The sequence below is a fragment of the Lissotriton helveticus genome, chromosome 7 (genome assembly GCF_964261635.1).
Source record: "Lissotriton helveticus chromosome 7, aLisHel1.1, whole genome shotgun sequence".
NCBI lineage: Eukaryota > Metazoa > Chordata > Amphibia > Caudata > Salamandridae > Lissotriton > Lissotriton helveticus.
Window position 1 is genome coordinate 1,949,433,614 of NC_136068.1, and position 18,588 is coordinate 1,949,452,201.

General features: G+C 51.7%; 1 protein-coding gene across 5 annotated transcripts in view; it reads right to left on the reverse strand.

The window, feature by feature from the left end:
- Positions 1-18,588, reverse strand: part of LOC144770963 (double-stranded RNA-specific adenosine deaminase-like) — a 344,975-nt gene that overhangs the window by 250,584 nt on the left and 75,803 nt on the right. For all 5 annotated transcript variants that reach the window (XM_078655821.1, XM_078655824.1, XM_078655823.1 and 2 more), the window contains 2 exons: positions 9,125-9,302; positions 833-966 (listed from right to left, as the gene is read on the reverse strand). In XM_078655821.1, coding sequence (XP_078511947.1) covers positions 833-966; positions 9,125-9,302 — 312 coding nt within the window. The remainder of the gene's footprint in view (positions 1-832; positions 967-9,124; positions 9,303-18,588) is intronic.

Consider the following 18,588-nt stretch of genomic DNA (forward strand, 5'->3'; position numbering starts at 1 on the left):
TAGAAATGCAAAAACAATAACTATTTCCATAAAACATTGAGTACTGCGTTCAGCGGGGCTAAAATAATCTTCCTTTCACATTCAGTGCTGAGGAACCAAACTGAATTCACCCATGGGTGGGAAAGCAATCCTTGTGGAACTACGTCAAAGTCATAGCGTACGCAACAATAGTATTTTACAAATCTGACTTTAAATTAACGCCTTAACTGCAGCCGTTATTTCGGCGCAGTGCGGGAGTTCGATAGAGGCTGCGTCGGCTGTTGAACGTTCGCAGCACCAGCCAGGTAGTGCTTAGAACGTTCAGCGGCCGACGGCAGCACTGATAGGGTTAAAGAGCATTTTTAATTACAAATAAAATGAGTGGAATTATTATTTCTCCTAGCAGTTCTAAACTGAACTTAGCGGTACTTAATAAAAGTAATAAGGTAAAATAGTGTTACAATATGGGAGGCCGCCTTTCCATATTGATAACTCGAACATATTTATATCGTACTTTTTAAATCCCATGCATCCTACCCTCTGAGCCTTTAGGGCCTACTTATCTTCTAAGTAACAGAAAGGCCGGTGTAGGCTTGGGGAAGGGTTTCTTTTGCCAGATCAAAATGGCAGTATTAGACTTGTTGAAACATATGAATATGGGCAAACCATTATCTTTGCCCGAACCCCTCCAAAAAGGATGCCCTGCATTGGTAAGAGTAATAAAGCAAGGCCAAGTAGTCAACATCATGTCAAGGACATCAACTAACAATAGAAACCATGAAGCATGTTTAGGCAACAAAATACTAGAGAACACGACAAGATGAGAGCGTTAAGGTAACAGGACTGCACATACTGGTGTTCGTGGAGTGGGCCATCGTGAGACACCAGCTGGACTTTGCAGGCTACTCCTCGCTTTTGTGCAACCTCCATTAGCACGCTGATCGGACTCTTTACAGGAAGAGCGGAAGTCGAGGATGATGGCAGCGGCTGTGGAATAACAAAGAGCTGGTAATCAGACATACATAGAACTGGGGAGCTTAGAAACAGACATGCACTGCTCTTGTGTGCAGCTGAGGGTATAACAAAGAGCTGGTAATCAGACATACATAGAACTGGGGAGCTTAGAAACAGACATGCACTGCTCTCATGTGCAGCTGAGGGAATAACAAAGAGCTGGTAATCAGACATACATAGAACTGGGGATCTTAGAAAGAGACATGCACTGCTCTCATGTGCAGCTGAGGGAATAACAAGGAGCTGGTAATCAGACATACATAGAACTGGGGAGCTTAGAAACAGACATGCACCGTTCGCTTGTGCAGCTGAGGGAATAACAAAGAGCTGGTAATCAGACCTACATAGAACTGGGGAGCTTAGAAACAGACATGCACTGCTCTCATGTGCAGCTGAGGGAATAACAAGGAGCTGGTAATCAGACATACATAGAACTGGGGAGCTTAGAAACAGACATGCACTGCTCTCATGTGCAGCTGAGGGAATAACAAAGAGCTGGTAATCAGACATACATAGAACTTGGGAGCTTAGAAACAGACATTCACTGCTCTCATGTGCAGCTGAGGGAATAACAAGGAGCTGGTAATCAGACATACATAGAACTGGGGAGCTTAGAAACAGACATGCACCGTTCGCGTGTGCAGCTGAGGGAATAACAAAGAGCTGGTAATCAGACCTACATAGAACTGGGGATCTTAGAAAGAGACATGCACTGCTCTCATGTGCAGCTGAGGGAATAACAAAGAGCTGGTAATCAGACATACATAGAACCGGGGAGCTTAGAAACAGACATGCACTGCTCTCATGTGCAGCTGAGGGAATAACAAAGAGCTGGTAATCAGACATACATAGAACTGGGGAGCTTAAAAACAGACATGCACTGCTCTCATGTGCAGCTAAGGGAATAACAAGGAGCTCGTAATCAGACATACATAGAACTGGGGAGCTTAGAAACAGACATGCACTGCTTTCATGTGCAGCTGAGGGAATAACAAGGAGCTGGTAATCAGACATACATAGAACTGGGGAGCTTAGTAACAGACATGCACTGCTCGCGTGTGCAGCTGAGGGAATAACAAAGAGCTGGTAATCAGACATACATAGAACTGGGGAGCTTAGAAACAGACATGCACTGCTCGCGTGTGCAGCTAAGGGAATAACAAGGAGCTGGTAATCAGACATACATAGAACTCGGGAGCTTAGAAACAGACATGCACTGCTCTCGTGTGCAGCTGAGGGTATAACAAAGAGCTGGTAATCAGACATACATAGAACTGGGGAGCTTAGAAACAGACATGCACTGCTCTCATGTGCAGCTGAGGGAATTACAAAGAGCTGGTAATCAGACATACATAGAACCGGGGAGCTTAGAAACAGACATGCACTGCTCTCATGTGCAGCTGAGGGAATAACAAAGAGCTGGTAATCAGACATACATAGAACTGGGGAGCTTAGAAACAGACATGCACTGCTCTCATGTGCAGCTGAGGGTATAACAAAGAGCTGGTAATCAGACATACATAGAACTGGGGAGCTTAGAAACAGACATGCCCTGCTCTCGTGAGCTGCCCAAATCAGCATATCCCAAGGTGAGAGCCTTTGAGGCTCACCGCCAAATGCAGCTGTTCCAGTCAGGTGGCGGTGTGAAGCCCCTCCACCCTGAGTAGGCTTAGTTTCTGATCTCAGAGCGCACAAAAGCTCTCAACCCACGAGGATACAAACCTGTCTGGTGGTTGTTCTGTGGCAGGAACTAGTTAGCCAATACACGAGGGAGCATCTGTAAGGTGCCCTCTAAGTGCATTTTATAATAAAAGCAACACTGGCTTCACTGTGGGTTTCTTAAGCGGAGACGTTTGGTACCAAATTGCTCAGCCTTCAGTGAAGCCATCATGGAGCTGTGGAGTTGGAGTTAAACTCCCAGTCCATATCCTCAAAATGGCGTCATGGCACTTACAATGCCTGTGAATGCAGACACTGGAGCGGCAGATTGCTCATGCAGCTATGCCCTCACCTGTGGTATGGCGCACCCTGCCTTAAGGGCCTAAAAGCCAGCTATAGAGTTGACTTACCCTTGCCACAGGCAGTGGACGTGGCCATGGCACAAAGGAATGGCTGCCATGTCGACTCTTTAGTTCAGTCTGCACCAAAGCACGCAGCCTGCAAAGGCAGTGTGTGGGTGTTAAGGTGAGGAGTCTCTGAGGGTAACATAATACATGCCGCAGCCCTCAGAGGCCCCCTCTGGTCACAAGGTCCTGGTAACGGGGTACCTTTAACAAGGGACTTACATGTGACCTAGAGGCGTTCCAATTGTGGATACAAATGTACAATTTTGGGGAAGAACACAGGCCCCCGAACCTGATTGCCAGGGGCCTAGGGCACACCCACTCAAGTTGGCATCGGGTATCTGGCAAAAAGTTAGGGGCAGCCATGCAAAAATGTGCCACCTTCCTACAGGAAGAAAGTGTGCATACTATAGATGGTAAGACATGCTTTAGAGGGAGCAACTGTGGGGTGCCCAACTCACTCTACACCCTTGAAACTTTAGGGCAGGGACCCAAGAAAGAAGTCCAGGAAGATAACCTTCTTTACTCCGGGACAGACAACAACCTGAAGGCGAGCCAGGATTTTGAAATGCCTCCCACGACATCATTCAATCTGTACATAATGAGAGGAAGGGATGGAGGACCCCAGCTATGGATGGGGAAGGGCAGAACATCGGTTTTCCAGTTATACAGATACAAAGGCTCAAGTCCCTTACACCTGAGGCCTTCAGGAGGACATCTGCCATCCAGGGTGCAGATACAATGGCCTGTGTCCTGTAGTGTTCCAAATTCTTTTATCTGCATGGTTCAGATAAAAGAATTTGCCTCCTGTTACACGTGGGGCCCGTGGTGGGCCACCTGCCATCCAGTGGGGGTCCAGGTAAAAAGGTCTGCATCCTCTTACACTAGTGGCCCACAGTGGCACATCAGACACAGGGTGCAGGTACAAAAGGCCGGTGTCATGTTGCATTGGAGGCACATGATTGAACATCCGTGCTCCAGGGTGGTGGTACAAAGGGCCCAATCTTGTCACATGGAGGCCCACGGTGGGGCATCTGCCGTCTGAGGTACAAAGGGCCCAGTCTTGTCACATGGAGGCCCACGGTGGGACATCTGCCGTCTGAGGTACAAAGGGCCCAGTCTTGTCACATAGAGGTCTACTGTGGGACATCTGCCGTCTGAGGTACAAAGGGCCCAGTCTTGCACATGGAGGCCCACGGTGGGACATCTGCCGTCTGAGGTACAAAGGGCCCAGTCTTGTCACATGGAGGCCCACGGTGGGGCATCTGCCGTCTGAGGTACAAAGGGCCCAGTCTTGTCACATAGAGGTCTACTGTGGGACATCTGCCGTCTGAGGTACAAAGGGCCCAGTCTTGTCACATGTAGGCCCACGGTGGGGCATCTGCCGTCTGAGGTACAAAGGGCCCAGTCTTGTCACATGTAGGCCCACGGTGGGGCATCTGCCGTCTGAGGTACAAAGGGTACAGTCTGCTCACATGGAGGCCTACGGTGGGGCATCTGCCATCTGAGGTACAAGGGGCCCAGTCCTGTCACATGGAGGCCCACGGTGGGGCATCTGCCGTCTGAGGTACAAAGGGCCCAGTCCGGTCACATTGAGGCCCACGGTGGGGCATCTGCCGTCTGAGGTACAAAGTGCCCAGTCCTGTCACATGGAGGCCCACGGTGGGGCATCTGCCGTCTGAGGTACAAAGGGCCCAGTCTTGTCACATAGAGGCCTACGGTGGGGCATCTGCCATCTGAGGTACAAAGGGCCCAGTCTTGTCACATGGAGGCCCACGGTGGGACATCTGCCGTCTGAGGTACAAAGGGTACAGTCTGCTCACATGGAGGCCCACGGTGGGTCATCTGCCGTCTGAGGTACAAAGGGCCCAGTCTTGTCACATAGAGGTCTACTGTGGGACATCTGCCGTCTGAGGTACAAAGGGCCCAGTCTTGTCACATGTAGGCCCACGGTGGGGCATCTGCCGTCTGAGGTACAAAGGGCCCAGTCCGGTCACATGGAGGCCCACGGTGGGACACCTGCCGTCTGAGGTACAAAGGGCCCAGTCTTGTCTCATAGAGGTCTACTGTGGGGCATCTGCCGTCTGAGGTACAAAGGGCCCAGTCCGGTCACATGGAGGCCCACGGTGGGGCATCTGCAGGCTGAGGTACAAAGATCCCAGTCTTGTCACATGGAGGCCCACGGTGGGGCATCTGCCGTCTGAGGTACTAAGGGCCCAGTCTTGTCACATAGAGGTCTACTGTGGGACATCTGCCGTCTGAGGTACAAAGGGCCCAGTCTTGTCACATGTAGGCCCACGGTGGGGCATCTGCCGTCTGAGGTACAAAGGGCCCAGTCTTGTCACATGGAGGCCCACGGTGGGGCATCTGCCGTCTGAGGTACAAAGGGCCCAGTCCGGTCACATGGAGGCCCACGGTGGGACACCTGCCGTCTGAGGTACAAAGGGCCCAGTCCGGTCACATCGAGGCCCACGGTGGGACATCTGCCGTCTGAGGTACAAAGGGCTAAGTCTTGTCACATGGAAGCCCATGGTGGTGCATCTGCCGTCTGAGGTACAAAGGGCCCAGTCCGTCACATGGAGGCCCACAGTGGGGCATCTGCCGTCTGAGGTACAGGTACAAAGGGCCCAGTCTTGCACATGGAGGCCCACTGTGGTGCATCTGCCGTCTGAGGTACAAAGGGCCCAGTCCGTCACATGGAGGCCCACAGTGGGGCATCTGCCGTCTGAGGTACAGGTACAAAGGGCCCAGTCTTGCACATGTAGGCCCACGGTGGGGCATCTGCCGTCTGAGGTACAAAGGGCCCAGTCTTGTCACATGGAGGCCCACGGTGGGGCATCTGCCGTCTGAGGTACAAAGGGCCCAGTCCGGTCACATGGAGGCCCACGGTGGGACACCTGCCGTCTGAGGTACAAAGGGCCCAGTCCGGTCACATCGAGGCCCACGGTGGGACATCTGCTGTCTGAGGTACAAAGGGCTAAGTCTTGTCACATGGAGGCCCACGGTGAGACATCTGCCATCTGAGGTACAAAGGGCCCAGTCTTGTCACATGGAAGCCCACAGTGGGGCATCTGCCGTCTGAGGTACAGGTACAAAGGGCCCAGTCCGGTCACATGGAGGCCCACGGTGGGACACCTGCCGTCTGAGGTACAAAGGGCCCAGTCTGGTCACATCGAGGCCCACGGTGGGACATCTGCCGTCTGAGGTACAAAGGGCTAAGTCTTGTCACATGGAGGCCCACGGTGGGACATCTGCTGTCTGAGGTACAAAGGGCTAAGTCTTGTCACATGGAGGCCCACGGTGAGACATCTGCCATCTGAGGTACAAAGGGCCCAGTCTTGTCACATGGAAGCCCATGGTGGTGCATCTGCCGTCTGAGGTACAAAGGGCCCAGTCCGTCACATGGAGGCCCACAGTGGGGCATCTGCCGTCTGAGGTACAGGTACAAAGGGCCCAGTCTTGCACATGGAGGCCCACGGTGGGACATCTGGCGTCTGAGGTACAGGTACAAAGGGCCTAGTCCGGTCACATGGAGGCACCCGGTGGGGCATCTGCCGTCTGAGGTACAAAGGGCCCAGTCTTGTCACATGGAGGCCTACGGTGGGGCATCTGCCATCTGAGGTACAAAGGGCCCAGTCCTATCACATGGAGGCCCAAGGTGGGGCATCTGCCGTCTGAGGTACAGGTACAAAGGGCCCAGTCTTGTCACATGGAGGCCCACAGTGGGGCATCTACCGTCTGAGGTACAAAGGGCCCAGTCTTGTCACATGGAGGCCCACAGTGGGACATCTGCCGTCTGAGGTACAAAGGGCCCAGTCTTGCACATGGAGGCCCACGGTGGGGCATCTGCCGTCTGAGGTACAAAGGGCCCAGTCTTGCACATGGAGGCCCACGGTGGGGCATCTGCCGTCTGAGGTACAAAGGGTCCAGTCCGCTTACATGGAGGCCCATGGTGGGGCATTGGCCTACGGAGGTACAGGTACAAAGGGCCCAGTCCGGTCACATGGAGGCACCCGGTGGGGCATCTGCCGTCTGAGGTACAAAGTGCCCAGTCCTGTCACATGGAGGCCCACGGTGGGGCATCTGCCGTCTGAGGTACAAAGGGCCCAGTCTTGTCACATAGAGGCCTACGGTGGGGCATCTGCCATCTGAGGTACAAAGGGCCCAGTCTTGTCACATGGAGGCCCACGGTGGGACATCTGCCGTCTGAGGTACAAAGGGTACAGTCTGCTCACATGGAGGCCCACGGTGGGACATCTGCCGTCTGAGGTACAAAGGGTACAGTCTGCTCACATGGAGGCCTACGGTGGGGCATCTGCCATCTGAGGTACAAGGGGCCCAGTCCTGTCACATGGAGGCCCACGGTGGGGCATCTGCCGTCTGAGGTACAAAGGGCCCAGTCCGGTCACATTGAGGCCCACGGTGGGGCATCTGCCGTCTGAGGTACAAAGTGCCCAGTCCTGTCACATGGAGGCCCACGGTGGGGCATCTGCCGTCTGAGGTACAAAGGGCCCAGTCTTGTCACATAGAGGCCTACGGTGGGGCATCTGCCATCTGAGGTACAAAGGGCCCAGTCTTGTCACATGGAGGCCCACGGTGGGACATCTGCCGTCTGAGGTACAAAGGGTACAGTCTGCTCACATGGAGGCCCACGGTGGGACATCTGCCGTCTGAGGTACAAAGGGTACAGTCTGCTCACATGGAGGCCTACGGTGGGGCATCTGCCATCTGAGGTACAAGGGGCCCAGTCCTGTCACATGGAGGCCCACGGTGGGGCATCTGCCGTCTGAGGTACAAAGGGCTCAGTCCGGTCACATGGAGGCCCACGGTGGGACATCTGCCGTCTGAGGTACAAAGGGCCCAGTCCTGTCACATGGAGGCCCACGTTGGGGCATCTGGCGTCTGAGGTACAGGTACAAAGGGCCCAGTCCGGTCACATGGAGGCACACGGTGGGACATCTACCGTCTGAGGTACAAAGGGACCAGTCTTGTCACATGGAAGCCCACGGTGGGACATCTGCCGTCTGAGGTACAAAGGGCCCAGTCCTGTCACATGGAGGCCCACGGTGGGACATCTGCCGTCTGAGGTACAAAGGGCCCAGTCTTGTCACATGGAGGCCCACGGTGGGACATCTGCCGTCTGAGGTACAAAAGGCCCAGTCTTGTCACATGGAGGCCCACGGTGGGACATCTGCCGTCTGAGGTACAAAGGGCCCAGTCTTGTCACATGGAGGCCCACGGTGGGACATCTGCCGTCTGAGGTACAAAGGGCCCAGTCTTGTCACATGGAGGCCCACGGTGGGACATCTGCCGTCTGAGGTACAAAGGGCCCAGTCTTGTCACATGGAGGCCCACGGTGGGACATCTGCCGTCTGAGGTACAAAGGGCCCAGTCTTGTCACATGGAGGCCCACGGTGGGGCATCTGCCGTCTGAGGTACAAAGGGCCCAGTCTTGTCACATAGAGGTCCACTGTGGGACATCTGCCGTCTGAGGTACAAAGGGCCCAGTCCGGTCACATGGAGGCCCACGGTGGGGCATCTGCCTTCTGAGGTACAGGTACAAAGGCCCATGTCCCGGAACAAGAGGGAGCGGACACCACACTTTAGTCAACAAGTAGGTTGATTTAGGGGGAACAGTAGCCATCCTTAAATAAAGGCAGAGAGTGGAGTCTCATCTGTTGACTCTCATCGTAAGATATGGATCTCAGTCAGAGGGCCATAGATGGTTGAATACACTAAAAAGACATGGCAAGAGAAGCGTGACTTTCGTATTCAGGAAAAGACACCTGCCATTATGTGTACTACTCTGACACTTCTACAAGATTGGCTTCGCTCAACCACCTTAAACCTTCTATGTGATAGACTGATGCGTCGCCCTCAGGACACACGGGAGAAACCACATGTAGGTTCATCCTTTCGGTGTCTTGGAATAGGACTTCAAGCTCAAAGTGCTCTGTATGTTTTAGGAGATGTAGCAACTGGATACAGTTAAAGAGAAAGAATCTGCCCCGCGACCCCTGCTTTAATAAAGACAGAAAAGAATCAGCGCAGGACCTCTTGCGTCTCACCTGGGTCTCTGCCTCCCGAGTCACCCTCGCTGGAGCCTCCTTCGGCACTTCTCCACCCTGTAACTCATACAGCAGGGTCCTCAGAGCAGCACTGGCGGCGTCCTTCTTTGCCACCTTTTTACTGGAGGCTTCGACAGCTGGAAATTGCCGCCCATCAATCACCACCTGCATGGTAAATCTTCACAAAAAGAGAGAATAAAGAAAAGACAAAGATTAAATTAAAAATATTCTACTACTGCTTATGTCAACACTGGTCATACCTGAACACAGGCCCTCACCATCCCAGACCAAGCTCTGTAGACAAGGCCCAGACACGAAACATCTCTCATGTCAAAGGTAATGAAGTGCCCAGGCAGAACTAGCCCACCACCAGGCAAAAAGAGGTGCCGGCATACCAAGGCCAAACTGCAGGCAGAATGACAGCCACACCACAGGCAGGGAAAGGCAGCCAGAATAACCAAGGCCAAACTGCAGACAGAATGACAGCCAGCCACACCACAGGCAGGGAAAGGCAGCCAGAATAACCAAGGCCAAACTGCAGACAGAATGACAGCCAGCCACACCAAAGGCAGGACAAGGCAGCCAGAATAACCAAGGCCAAACTGCAGGCAGAATGACAGCCACGCCACAGGCAAAGCTGCCAGCAGGGCAAGGCAGCCAGAATAACCAAGGCCAAACTGCAGACAGAATGACGGCCACACCACAGGCAAAGCTGCCAACAGGGCAAGGCAGCCAGAATAACCAAGGCCAAACTGCAGACAGAATGACAGCCACACCACAGGCAGGGCATGGCAGCCAGAATAACCAAGGCCAAACTGCAGACAGAATGACAGCCACACCACAGGCAGGGCAAGGCAGCCAGAATAACCAATGCCAAACTGCAGGCAGAATGACAGCCACACCACAGGGAGGGCAAGGCAGCCAGAATAACCAAGGCCAAACTGCAGGCAGAATGACAGCCACACCACAGGCAGGGCAAGGCAGCCAGAATAACCAAGGCACAACTGCAGGCATAAAATACACGTTCCCAGGTATGAAGCCAGAGAGACTATCATGAGGATAGACTGGCCGGAGAGACTATCATGAGGATAGACTGGCCAGAGAGACTATCATGAGGATAGACAGGCCAGAGAGACTACCATGAGGATAGATAGGCCAGAGAGACTATCATGAGGATAGACAGGACGTAGAGACTATCATGAGGATAGACAGGACGTAGAGACTATCATGAGGATAGACTGGCCAGGGAGACTATCATGAGGATAGACGGGACGTAGAGACTATCATGAGGATAGACTGGCCAGAGAGACTCATGAGGATAGACTGGCCAGGGAGACTATCATGAGGATAGACGGGACGTAGAGACTATCATGAGGATAGACTGGCCAGAGAGACTACCATGAGGATAGACTGGCCAGAGAGACTATCGTGAGGATAGACTGACCAGAGAGACTATCAGGAGGATAGATAGGACGTAGAGACTATCATGAGGATAGACTGGCCAGGGAGACTATCATGAGGATAGACTGGCCAGAGAGACTATCATCAGGATAGACTGGTCAGAGAGACTATCATGAGGATAGACTGGCCAGAGAGACTATCATGAGGATAGACTGGCCAGGGAGACTATCATGAGGATAGACTGGCCAGGGAGACTATCATGAGGATAGACTGGCCAGAGAGACTATCATGAGGATAGACTGGTCAGAGAGACTCATGAGGATAGACTGGCCAGACAGACTATCATGAGGATAGACTGGCCAGAGAGACTATCATGAGGATAGACTGGTCAGAGAGACTCATGAGGATAGACTGGCCAGAGAGACTATCATGAGGATAGACAGGACGTAGAGACTATCATGAGGATAGACTGGCCAGAGAGACTATCATGAGGATAGACTGGCCAGAGAGACTCATGAGGATAGACTGGCCAGAGAGACTATCATGAGGATGGACTGGCCAGAGAGACTATCATGAGGATAGACTGGCCAGAGAGACTATCATGAGGATAGACTGGCCAGAGAGACTACCATGAGGATAGACTGGCCAGAGAGACTACCATGAGGATAGACTGGCCGGAGAGACTACCATGAGGATAGACTGGCCAGAGAGACTATCATGAGGATAGACTGGCCAGAGAGACTATCATGAGGATAGACTGGCCAGAGAGACTATCATGAGGATAGACTGGCCGGAGAGACTATCATGAGGATAGACTGGCCAGAGAGACTCATGAGGATAGACGGGACGTAAAGACTACCATGAGGATAGACGGGACGTAGAGACTACCATGAGGATAGACGGGACGTAGAGACTACCATGAGGATAGACGGGACGTAGAGACTACCATGAGGATAGACTGCTCAGAGAGACTACCATGAGGATAGACTGCTCAGAGAGACTACCATGAGGATAGACTGCTCAGAGAGACTACCATGAGGATAGACTGGCCAGAGAGACTACCATGAGGATAGACTGCTCAGAGAGACTATCATGAGGATAGACTGCTCAGAGAGACTACCATGAGGATAGACTGGCCAGAGAGACTACCATGAGGATAGACTGGCCAGAGAGACTATCATGAGGATAGACGGGACGTAGAGACTATCATGAGGATAGACTGGCCAGAGAGACTATCATGAGGATAGACAGGCCAGAGAGACTATCATGAGGATAGACTGGCCAGAGAGACTACCATGAGGATAGACTGGCCGGAGAGACTATCATGAGGATAGACTGGCCGGAGAGACTCATGAGGATAGACTGGCCAGAGAGACTACCATGAGGATAGACAGGCCAGAGAGACTATCATGAGGATAGACTGGCCAGAGAGACTACCATGAGGATAGACTGGCCAGAGAGACTATCATGAGGATAGACTGGCCAGGGAGACTATCATGAGGATAGACTGGCCAGGGAGACTACCATGAGGATAGACTGGCCAGAGAGACTATCATGAGGATAGACTGGCCAGAGAGACTACCATGAGGATAGACAGGCCAGAGAGACTATCATGAGGATAGACTGGCCGGAGAGACTCATGAGGATAGACTGGCCAGAGAGACTACCATGAGGATAGACTGGCCAGGGAGGCTATCATGAGGATAGACTGGCCAGAGAGACTACCATGAAGATAGACTGGCCAGAGAGACTATCATGAGGATAGACTGGCCAGAGAGACTACCATGAGGATAGACTGGCCAGAGAGACTATCATGAGGATAGACTGGCCAGAGAGACTACCATGAGGATAGACAGGCCGGAGAGACTCATGAGGATAGACTGGCCAGAGAGACTACCATGAGGATAGACAGGCCAGAGAGACTATCATGAGGATAGACTGGCCGGAGAGACTCATGACGATAGACTGGCCAGAGAGACTATCATGAGGATAGACAGGCCAGAGAGACTCATGAGGATAGACTGGCCAGAGAGACTCATGAGGATAGACTGGCCAGAGAGACTATCATGAGGATAGACTGGCCAGAGAGACTCATGAGGATAGACTGGCCAGAGAGACTATCATGAGGATAGACTGGCCACAGAGACTATCATGAGGATAGACTGGCCAGAGAGACTCATGAGGATAGACTGGCCAGAGAGACTACCATGAGGATAGACTGACCAGAGAGACTATCATGAGGATAGACTGGCCAGAGAGACTACCATGAGGATAGACTGGCCAGAGAGACTGGCCAGAGAGACTCATGAGGATAGACTGGCCAGAGAGACTCATGAGGATAGACTGGCCAGAGAGACTATCATGAGGATAGACTGGCCAGAGAGACTACCATGAGGATAGACTGGCCAGAGAGACTACCATGAGGATAGACTGGCCAGAGAGACTATCATGAGGATAGACTGGCCAGAGAGACTACCATGAGGATAGACTGGCCAGAGAGACTACCATGAGGATAGACTGGCCAGAGAGACTATCATGAGGATAGACTGGCCAGAGAGACTATCATGAGGATAGACGGGACGTAGAGACTATCATGAGGATAGACTGGCCAGAGAGACTATCATGAGGATAGACTGGCCAGAGAGACTACCATGAGGATAGACTGGCCATAGAGACTATCATGAGGATAGACTGGCCAGAGAGACTACCATGAGGATAGACTGGCCAGAGAGACTATCATGAGGATAGACTGGCCAGAGAGACTATCATGAGGATAGACGGGACGTAGAGACTATCATGAGGATAGACTGGCCAGAGAGACTATCATGAGGATAGACTGGCCAGAGAGACTACCATGAGGATAGACTGGCCAGAGAGACTATCATGAGGATAGACTGGCCAGAGAGACTACCATAAGGATAGACTGGCCAGAGAGACTATCATGAGGATAGACTGGCCAGAGAGACTACCATGAGGATAGACTGGCCAGAGAGACTACCATGAGGATAGACTGGCCAGAGAGACTACTATGAGGATAGACTGGCCAGAGAGACTATCATGAGGATAGACTGGCCAGAGAGACTACCATGAGGATAGACTGGCCAGAGAGACTACCATGAGGATAGACTGGTCAGAGAGACTCATGAGGATAGACTGGCCAGAGAGACTATCATGAGGATAGACTGGCCAGAGAGACTACCATGAGGATAGACTGGCCAGAGAGACGACCATGAGGATAGACTGACCAGAGAGACTACTATGAGGATAGACTGGCCAGAGAGACCAGTAAACCGAGCGTGGCCTTATTTCTGAACACTGAGTATGGCCATCTATCGAAACCAATGGGCCGGTGGGAGCGTGGCCTCCTTCTTCGTTTAAGGGCCGGTACTGTCAAGTACTCATTCGGTTTCTTCCTGTGTTTCCGAGTTAACCTTGCTCTCACTCCCTGATGGCAGTTCAGGCCAAACCCAATTACAATTCACATTTTTTTGCAAGTATTATATGCAATACACAAGATTATTCTTACTTCCTTATTTTAAGAGCTACTTCTATGTAGATTATAGAGAAGCATACAGGACCCTTCTTAAATTGGAGGAGGACGGGCTAATAACTCGTGTGGGGGTCTTTCTGAAAACTGCTGTTAGAGCTCATAACTCAAACTCTGTATGATTGTATTTTATTAGCTTGCATTGTACTGGATTTTCATGTGTTCTTTTTACCATATACTTTTGTATGTTTTTAATATTGCAATCAGTTTGTTCTTTTATGGATATGTTTGTATCCTAATAAAGTCATGAAGTGATATGAACACAAATGTTTACTACTCATGGACAGTCTGACTGTGCTCATAGTGTGTGTGTGTGTGTGTGTGTGTGTGCGCGCAACTCTTACACCACAGTTTGTGGTTTTTGGAAACTGCAGTACAATTTGTTGTGAACTCATCCACAGTACGATGAAGAGCCCTGGCAGGTCATACCGGTCAATTATCCTGCTATGGTGACTGCCTGCACTGACTGCTCACCCCGGGTGAAGCTGCTGCTGGGTGTTGGGGAGAGCGACATGCCCCGAAGTTCATCCAGCCAGCTTTCAAGAAATATAGATAGAAATATCTTCCATATCCCTCAACAAGCAGTGGCAAAGCCAATAGATGACACCTGGTGGTGGCTTTCCCAATATTTGTCTGTAAGGCGTTGTTTAAAAAGTAAAAGAGGGGAGGAAAAGAAAACATGTTATGGTATCTCTAAACTGTACATGAAATTCAAGGTTTTCAAATACTTTTTCCTCAGGAAACTCTTGACAGAATAAGAGGTAAACGCCTGCCAAGGCCTAATTTACTTTCCACGATTAAGCATTTGGTCCCAGAGAGCAGATGAATGAACCTCCAGGAGATGTGCACACCTCTGGCTCAGGCACGGGCTGAGTGAGTGCGGCCGACGACCCCTCCACAGCACCATAAAAGCCTCTGTGCCATACCAGAAGCAGGCTGGACCCACCTGTAAGCAGTATTCAGCTTCACCTATGTATACTGCACTGTATCACACACCGTCCACATTGCCAGGGCTGAAGCATCTCAATTCAGGCAGACCTCACCCAACAGCAATTTACAGCTCTAACAATATCTAACAATATCTTCACCGCTGTATCCCTCTCTGTCCACGCTGCTAGGGCTGAAGCATCTCATTTCAGGCAGACCCCACCGAACAGCTCTTACAATATCTTCACCGCTGTATCACTCTCTGTCCACGCTGCTAGGGCTGAAGCATCTCATTTCAGGCAGACCTCACCGAACAGCTCTTACAATATCTTCACCGCTGTATCACTCTCTGTCCACGCTGCTAGGGCTGAAGCATCTCATTTCAGGCAGACCCCACCGAACAGCTCTTACAATATCTTCACCGCTGTATCACTCTCTGTCCACGCTGCTAGGGCTGAAGCATCTCATTTCAGGCAGACCCCACCGAACAGCTCTTACAATATCTTCACCGCTGTATCACTCTCTGTCCACGCTGCTAGGGCTGAAGCATCTCATTTCAGGCAGACCCCACCGAACAGCTCTTACAATATCTTCACCGCTGTATCACTCTCTGTTCTTTGCTAGGGCTGAAGCATCTCATTTCAGGCAGACCCCACCGAACAGCTCTTACAATATCTTCACCGCTGTATCACTCTCTGTCCACGCTGCTAGGGCTGAAGCATCTCATTTCAGGCAGACCTCACCGAACAGCTCTTACAATATCTTCACCGCTGTATCACTCTCTGTCCACGCTGCTAGGGCTGAAGCATCTCATTTCAGGCAGACCCCACCGAACAGCTCTTACAATATCTTCACCGCTGTATCACTCTCTGTCCACGCTGCTAGGGCTGAAGCATCTCATTTCAGGCAGACCCCACCGAACAGCTCTTACAATATCTTCACCGCTGTATCACTCTCTGTCCACGCTGCTAGGGCTGAAGCATCTCATTTCAGGCAGACCTCACCGAACAGCTCTTACAATATCTTCACCGCTGTATCACTCTCTGTCCACGCTGCTAGGGCTGAAGCATCTCATTTCAGGCAGACCTCACCGAACAGCTCTTACAATATCTTCACCGCTGTATCACTCTCTGTCCACGCTGCTAGGGCTGAAGCATCTCATTTCAGGCAGACCCCACCGAACAGCTCTTACAATATCTTCACCGCTGTATCACTCTCTGTCCACGCTGCTAGGGCTGAAGCATCTCATTTCAGGCAGACCTCACCGAACAGCTCTTACAATATCTTCACCGCTGTATCACTCTCTGTCCACGCTGCTAGGGCTGAAGCATCTCATTTCAGGCAGACCTCACCGAACAGCTCTTACAATATCTTCACCGCTGTATCACTCTCTGTCCACGCTGCTAGGGCTGAAGCATCTCATTTCAGGCAGACCTCACCGAACAGCTCTTACAATATCTTCACCGCTGTATCACTCTCTGTCCACGCTGCTAGGGCTGAAGCATCTCATTTCAGGCAGACCCCACCGAACAGCTCTTACAATATCTTCACCGCTGTATCACTCTCTGTCCACGCTGCTAGGGCTGAAGCATCTCATTTCAGGCAGACCTCACCGAACCGCAATTTACAGCTCTAACAATATCTTCACCGCTGTATCACTCTCTGTCCACGCTGCTAGGGCTGAAGCATCTCATTTCAGGCAGACCCCACCGAACAGCTCTTACAATATCTTCACCGCTGTATCACTCTCTGTCCACGCTGCTAGGGCTGAAGCATCTCATTTCAGGCAGACCCCACCGAACAGCTCTTACAATATCTTCACCGCTGTATCACTCTCTGTCCACGCTGCTAGGGCTGAAGCATCTCATTTCAGGCAGACCCCACCGAACAGCTCTTACAATATCTTCACCGCTGTATCACTCTCTGTCCACGCTGCTAGGGCTGAAGCATCTCATTTCAGGCAGACCCCACCGAACAGCTCTTACAATATCTTCACCGCTGTATCACTCTCTGTCCACGCTGCTAGGGCTGAAGCATCTCATTTCAGGCAGACCCCACCGAACAGCTCTTACAATATCTTCACCGCTGTATCACTCTCTGTCCACGCTGCTAGGGCTGAAGCATCTCATTTCAGGCAGACCCCACCGAACAGCTCTTACAATATCTTCACCGCTGTATCACTCTCTGTCCACGCTGCTAGGGCTGAAGCATCTCATTTCAGGCAGACCCCACCGAACAGCTCTTACAATATCTTCACCGCTGTATCACTCTCTGTCCACGCTGCTAGGGCTGAAGCATCTCATTTCAGGCAGACCTCACCGAACAGCTCTTACAATATCTTCACCGCTGTATCACTCTCTGTCCACGCTGCTAGGGCTGAAGCATCTCATTTCAGGCAGACCTCACCGAACAGCTCTTACAATATCTTCACCGCTGTATCACTCTCTGTCCACGCTGCTAGGGCTGAAGCATCTCATTTCAGGCAGACCCCACCGAACAGCTCTTACAATATCTTCACCGCTGTATCACTCTCTGTCCACGCTGCTAGGGCTGAAGCATCTCATTTCAGGCAGACCTCACCGAACAGCTCTTACAATATCTTCACCGCTGTATCACTCTCTGTCCACGCTGCTAGGGCTGAAGCATCTCATTTCAGGCAGACCCCACCGAACAGCTCTTACAATATCTTCACCGCTGTATCACTCTCTGTCCACGCTGCTAGGGCTGAAGCATCTCATTTCAGGCAGACCCCACCGAACAGCTCTTACAATATCTTCACCGCTGTATCACTCTCTGTCCACGCTGCTAGGGCTGAAGCATCTCATTTCAGGCAGACCTCACCGAACAGCTCTTACAATATCTTCACCGCTGTATCACTCTCTGTCCACGCTGCTAGGGCTGAAGCATCTCATTTCAGGCAGACCCCACCGAACAGCTCTTACAATATCTTCACCGCTGTATCACTCTCTGTCCACGCTGCTAGGGCTGAAGCATCTCATTTCAGGCAGACCCCACCGAACAGCTCTTACAATATCTTCACCGCTGTATCACTCTCTGTCCACGCTGCTAGGGCTGAAGCATCTCATTTCAGGCAGACCCCACCGAACAGCTCTTACAATATCTTCACCGCTGTATCACTCTCTGTCCACGCTGCTAGGGCTGAAGCATCTCATTTCAGGCAGACCTCACCGAACAGCTCTTACAATATCTTCACCGCTGTATCACTCTCTGTCCACGCTGCTAGGGCTGAAGCATCTCATTTCAGGCAGACCCCACCGAACAGCTCTTACAATATCTTCACCGCTGTATCACTCTCTGTCCACGCTGCTAGGGCTGAAGCATCTCATTTCAGGCAGACCCCACCGAACAGCTCTTACAATATCTTCACCGCTGTATCACTCTCTGTCCACGCTGCTAGGGCTGAAGCATCTCATTTCAGGCAGACCTCACCGAACAGCTCTTACAATATCTTCACCGCTGTATCACTCTCTGTCCACGCTGCTAGGGCTGAAGCATCTCATTTCAGGCAGACCCCACCGAACAGCTCTTACAATATCTTCACCGCTGTATCACTCTCTGTCCACGCTGC